The 6000-nt window shown below is 46.5% G+C and overlaps 1 protein-coding gene across 3 annotated transcripts in view; it reads right to left on the bottom strand.

Annotated features, from left to right (window-relative positions):
* Nucleotides 1–4745, bottom strand: part of DCLRE1C (DNA cross-link repair 1C) — a 40898-nt gene extending 36153 nt beyond the window's left edge. For 2 of the 3 annotated variants that reach the window (XM_043883303.1, XM_043883302.1), the window contains exon 1: nt 4549–4745. In XM_043883303.1, coding sequence (XP_043739238.1) covers nt 4549–4657 — 109 coding nt within the window. In that variant the 5' untranslated portion in view covers nt 4658–4745. The remainder of the gene's footprint in view (nt 1–4548) is intronic. The other variant, XM_043883304.1, reaches the window with a different exon arrangement.
* Nucleotides 4746–6000: the final 1255 nt, after the last annotated feature.

The raw sequence follows: 6000 nt of genomic DNA on the forward strand, positions 1-6000 counted from the left end.
CCTGAGAAATCTGTATGCAGGTCAAGAAGCAACAGTTAGAACTAGACATGGAACAACAGACTGGTTCCAAATTGGGAAAGGAGTACATCAATGCTGTATACTGTCACCCTGCTTATTTAACTTATATGCAGAGTACATCATGCAGAATGCCAGGCTGGATGAAGCACAAGCTGGAATCAAGATTGCCAGAAGCATCAATAACCTCAGATATGCAGATAACACTACCCTTATGGCAGAAAGCAAAGAACTAAAGAGTCTCTTGATGAAAGTGAAAGAAGAGAGTGAAAAAGTTGGCTTAAAACTCAACATTCAAAAAACTAAGATCATGGCACCCAGTCCCATCATTTCATGGCAAATAGATGGGGAAACTGGAAACAGTGACAGACTTTATTTTGGAGGGCTCCAAAATCACTGCAGATAGTGACTGCAGCCATGAAATTAAAAGACACTTGCTCCTTGGAAGAAAAGTTACGACCAACCTAGAGAGCATATTAAAAAGCAGTGACATTACTTTGTTCACAACGGTCTGTCTAGTCAAAGCTATGGTTTTTCCAGTAGTCATGTATGGATGTGAGAGGTGGACTATAAAGAAAGCTGAGCGCTGAAGAACTGAAGCTTTGGTGTTGGAGAAGACTCTTGAGGGTCCCTTGGACAGCAAGAAGATCGAACCAGTCCATCCTAAAGGAAATCAGTCCTGAATATTCATTGGAAGGACTGATGCTGAAGCTGAAACTCTACTACTTTAGCCATCTGATGCGAAGAACTGACTCATTGGAAAAGACTCTGATGCTGGAAAAGATTGAAGGCAGCAGGAGAAGGGGACAACAGAAGATGAGATGGTTGGATGGCATCACCAACTCAATGGACATGAGTTTGAGCAAGTTCTGGGAGCTGGTGATGGACAGGGAAGCCTGGTATGCTGCAGTCCATGGGGTCACAAGGAGTCAGACACAACAGAGCAACTGAACTACCAACACACACACCCTCAAATGTGTATGCAATGATCCTTAAACTAATGAAAACAAGGCATCACCACAATTCACATGGCTGACACTGACCAAACACATGCCTCTGCAGGACAGTCCACCTGCCCCCTCAGAGGGTGCATCTCCTCACGTCACCCCTGGTCCAGGCTTTTCAGGACAATGAGTGCATCCCAGAGCAGGACTCTCTGTTATGTAGTTTCTAAACTGTTTGAGTCATGACAAATAGAAGGTTGACTCAGGACTCTGCTCCATGTTCCCAAACCAGTTCAGTGGGCAGCACTCTGTTCCATCAAGACAGCCCAGCCCAACACCCTAGACTCCTTCCTCTTGGGCAGTCAAGGGAACCTGGATGAGTTTACTTTGTGATGGTAGTGGCTCAGTGGTAAAAAAAAAAAAATCTGACTGCAGTGCAGGAGACCCAGGTTTGATCCCTGAGTCAGGAAGATTCCCTGGAGGAGGAAATGGCAACCCACTCCAGTGTTCTTGCCTGGGAAATCCCATGGACAGAGGAGCCTGGCAGGCTACAGTCCGCGGGGTCACAACAGCTGGATACGACTGAGCAACTCAACAACAAGGACTGCACCCAGAGTCTCTCTTCCAGGGCCTTTTTTGTTTTCCTTGACCAGAATAAATCATCTTAAATTGTCTCCAAAGGGGTCCTCCCCACCTCTGGGCCACTGTCTTAAGGCTATGGGTCCCCTCTTGTCCTCCAGGACTCACTGGTGCTTAGTCAGGTCTGCCCTGAGCACAGCACTGGATTCCAGATGGGCCATAAACAAGCATCAAGCAGGTCCTTAACTTTCATCAAGATGTGATACTAACAGTCTTTGTGCATGTGTTAACAACAGGTCATAGATCTTGTCAGACATACTGTATCAGTCAGCTCAGGCTGCAATAACAAAATATCAAAGTCTGCGAGGCTTAAACATAAATGCATTTCTAACACTTCTGGAAGCTAAAGTTCAAGATTAAGGTGACTAGATTGGTTTCTGGGGATGCCTCTCCTCCTGCCTTACAAACAGCCATATTCTTGCTATGTGCTCACACCTTTCCTCACTGTGCATATGGAGGGAGAGAGCGCTCCTCCTTTTCTTCTAAGGCCACCAATCCTATCAAATTGGAACCTCACCCTTACAATCTCATTTAATCTTCAAGTGCTGGTAACTCATTTGTGTCCAACTCTTTGCGACCCCATGCAGTGTAGCCCACCAGGCTCCTCGTTCCATGGAATTTTCCAGAACACTGGAGTTAACCTTAATCACCTCCTAATAGTCCCTTCTTCAAATGCAGCCACACTGGGAGTTAGGGACTCAGTATCTGAATTTGGCTTTGGGGTGTGTGGTGCACAAGAAGTCTGTTTCCCAAAATGGTTATAAACCACTAGTGGGCAATGCGGCAAACCTCAGAAAGCAGAAAGGCAGTTCTTGTCCTTGATGAGTCTACATCCTTATTGGGAAAACAGACCCACATGGGATCAGAGAACAAGAAAAGTTATTATAAAGTGCTGGACAGGAAAGTCTTCCTTAATGTACAAACTAATGATGATAATTTCACAACTATTCCTCAATTAAAAAAAATAAGTAAAAATATAAATACACATATAAAAATGAAAACAAGCAAACATACAAATTCCTTTAGATGAATATGAACTCTTTCTCCAAACTCGCTACCGCAAAATATGAAGGCCAAGCCCTGAATCCATTCTTTCACTGTGGCCACCACATGTGAGTTCAGACACCTCCCAGGGAGACTCAACAGAAAAGGTAAAAATATTCTCACCCAGCAGTGAATTCCCAATGAAAAACAAGGCAAAAACAAAAATGTTATCAAGACGCAGAAAGACTGTACAGAGGCTCTTAAGTTCTTCCATGAATCAGGAAAGGAGGTCCAGATTTTTCTCATTAAAGAGAGAAACAAAAAAGGAGCTGAGAGCTGGAAAGCAGAGGCATTTCCCCAAAGCAGAAATTTCATCAATTTACACTACCTTAAAGTGACTGATTCCACACACAAGACAACAGCTGGTCTTCACATCAACCACGCGACAAGGAGCAAGTTTTGGTATCTGCAGTTTACTTTAATATCACACGGTGTGATTTGTACCTGGATAAGTATCTGAGTCACTCCTCAAAATAGGGGTTGGGGATCCTACTTAAGCTACTCTGGAAGTCCACACTCAAGAGGCAGCTTCCAGACTGCTTCAGTTACGCTTCATCTCTGGTCAATGCCCAAGGCTGTGCTAGTTAGCACAATGAATATGGAACCTGTTTTCATAGGTAAAGTTAGTGACCTATCAGTCAGGATGTCAGATGTTAAAATGGAAAGTGGTTGTGAAATCAGCAGGTACCCCAGCCCTGGAGACTGGCTAAAACATTTTAGAGATGCTCCAGCCTTGCCTGGAGCAGTTAGCCTTGGGACCTTATCATTAGGGGGTGATGCCATGCTTAATTCCTAACAACTTCCAGCTGTGAAACATTAGTATTCTAGTTACCTGACCTGGCTCTCTATAAAAGAAACCCGCATCCCACTTCTAGACAGAAGATCTATAAGGGAGGGGAGCTTGCACTTCGTTGAGCTTACAGACAGGACTTTTCAGTGCCTGCATGCTTGCTAATCTGTGTGTAGGAGTATGGCACAAGACGCTTCTCCTCTGAAGAAAAGCTATGACAAACCTAGACAGCATGTTAAAAAGCAGAGACATTACTTTGCAGAGAAAGGTCTGTCCAGTCAAAGCTATGGTTTTTCCAGAAGTCATATGTGGATGTGAGAGTTGGACTATAAAGAGAGCTGAACACCGAAGAATTGATGCTTCTGAACTGTGGTGCTGGAGAAGACTCTTGAGAGTCCCTTGGACTGCAAGGAGATCAAACCAGTCAGTCCTAAAAGAAATCAGTCCTGAATATTCATTGGAAGGACTGTTGCTGAAGTTGAACCAACACTTTTGCCACCTGATGCGAAGAACTGACTCATTGGAAAAGACCCTGATGCTGGGAAAGACTGAAGGCAACAGGAAAAGGGGACGACAGAGGATGAGATGGTTGGATGGCATCACAGACTGGACGGACATGAGTTTGAGCAAGCTCCCGGAGTTGGTGATAGACAGGGAAGCCTGGCGTGCTGCAGTCCATGAGGTCGCAAAGAGTTGGACACGACTGAACGACTAAACTGAACTGTATGGAAGAATTTCATCTAAACTTGTCTCTATAACATAATCCCGAGGATGTGGGGGAAGAACTAAGTAATACCCGTCAACCTCTGACTACTGGGCACTGGGAGAGCTTTCAAAAGAACCGAACAGTTGTGGCAGATCAAAGTGGCGTGGGTCAGTGGCAACTGGTAGTTGCTGTTCTATCCCGCAGTATGAGGGATGAGAAAGCCTCAGATAGACTGAAGAGCCCGGCTGGGACAAGGTCGAAGCTTGTTTCTCGCACCGCCTCCCAAAGCCTGCACTTTCTCCTATAAGAACCTCGCCTTCCCTCTCTCCAGACATGGGTGACCTCCTCTAGGGGCCAGATCCAGCGCAGCCCGGGTGCCCGGGAGGAGGCGACGCGCTGCGCTCACTCACCTTTGTGGCAGTGGGACAGGAAGTAGGCACGGGCCCTCAGGTTCTCCCTGTCGAAGCGGTCTATGGAGATGGTTGGATACTCTGCCATCTGACCCTCGAAGGAGCTCATAGCGTCGGTCAATCTTTGCGAACTAGTCTCCTCTCAAGTGAGCTGCGGGAGCCCCAGCCTCCGCCTGCCGCGAAAGCCCCAGCCTCGGCCCGCCGCGCCGCCACTTCCGGGAACTTGCTACCGCCTCACCATTGGCCGGCCAGGCGCAGTAAAGTCCAATCAGAGCAGCTCCGCTTCCGGGGTGGGCGGTGCCAACGAGCTCCCTGTCAGTTCCGGCCTCCCGTCACCTGCGGGTTAAAACCAGCCACCTGGGCTTCTCTGCGTTCACAGCTGAGAGACTGGGTGGAATCTAGGCTGCAGCGCGAGCAGTGGAGCTCCTCCCAGATACCTTGGCACAACACATAGTCGCTTTGGTGAAGAGTTGCCTGGGTCTGTGCAGGAACAAGAATGCGAAGGGAGACAACGTCCAGAGCAGGCGACTACATCCAAGGATGCGAAGCGGGATGCGGTGCTTGGCTTGAAATCGGACTGCGTTCCGCTTCCTTCTTGTCCACTGTGTTTCTGAAAGCTTGCTTTGGCTTCTCTTCTTTCTCGTCCTTTCCCAGTGTCTTCTTTATGGGATAATCGTGAAGATTGTGTGAGAAAATTGTATCAGTCTTGTAGTATATTCGAAAACTAGTAGTCCCCGTTTCCATTTATAATCTACAAACTGAGCAAACTACACAATCTCTGACAATCAAGCTCAGATGCATGATCTTAGGGTAGATAAGTAAAGATCCCAGGGAGAGTTTAGCTGCTAGCCTCCCCAACCTCCAACTCTTCTGAGGTGTTTTGTTGTTTTTTGTTGTTTTCTGGAAGTTAGAAAGATGTGTGGAAAAAAAAATGGTAGGGTGATAGATGAAAGGTCTGGAGTTTTTAAACATCAAGGCAACTTTATGGAAAGGTTTGCTAAAGTATTGTGTAGGCCTACACGCTCAGTCGTGTCTGACTCTTTGTAACTCTAGGGACTGTAGCCCACCAGGCTCCTCTGTCCATAGGATTTCCCAGGCAAGAATAGTGGAGTGGGTTGCCATTTCCTCTTCCAGGGGATCTTCCCGAACCAGGGATGGAATCCATGACTCTTTTGTCTCCTGCACTGCAGGTGGATTCTTTATCGCTGAGCCATTGGAGAAGTCTTGTGAAAGTATTAACGTTCACCAAATAGTCGCAATAGCATTACCTGCACCCCCTTTGTAGCAAGTCTCCTTAGACACCACAGTATTATTTTAATCACAACTCCAACACCCATGATTTGTGCTTAGCATTGTGCAAGCTACTACTTTATGCTAGCACTGTACAAGCCCTGCCATGATGACAGAGATGACTAAGATGTGCTTACAAGCCATTTTAAATCAATTTGAAGA

Source organism: Cervus elaphus, chromosome 23 (assembly GCF_910594005.1).
Source record: "Cervus elaphus chromosome 23, mCerEla1.1, whole genome shotgun sequence".
Classification (NCBI taxonomy): Eukaryota; Metazoa; Chordata; class Mammalia; order Artiodactyla; family Cervidae; genus Cervus; species Cervus elaphus.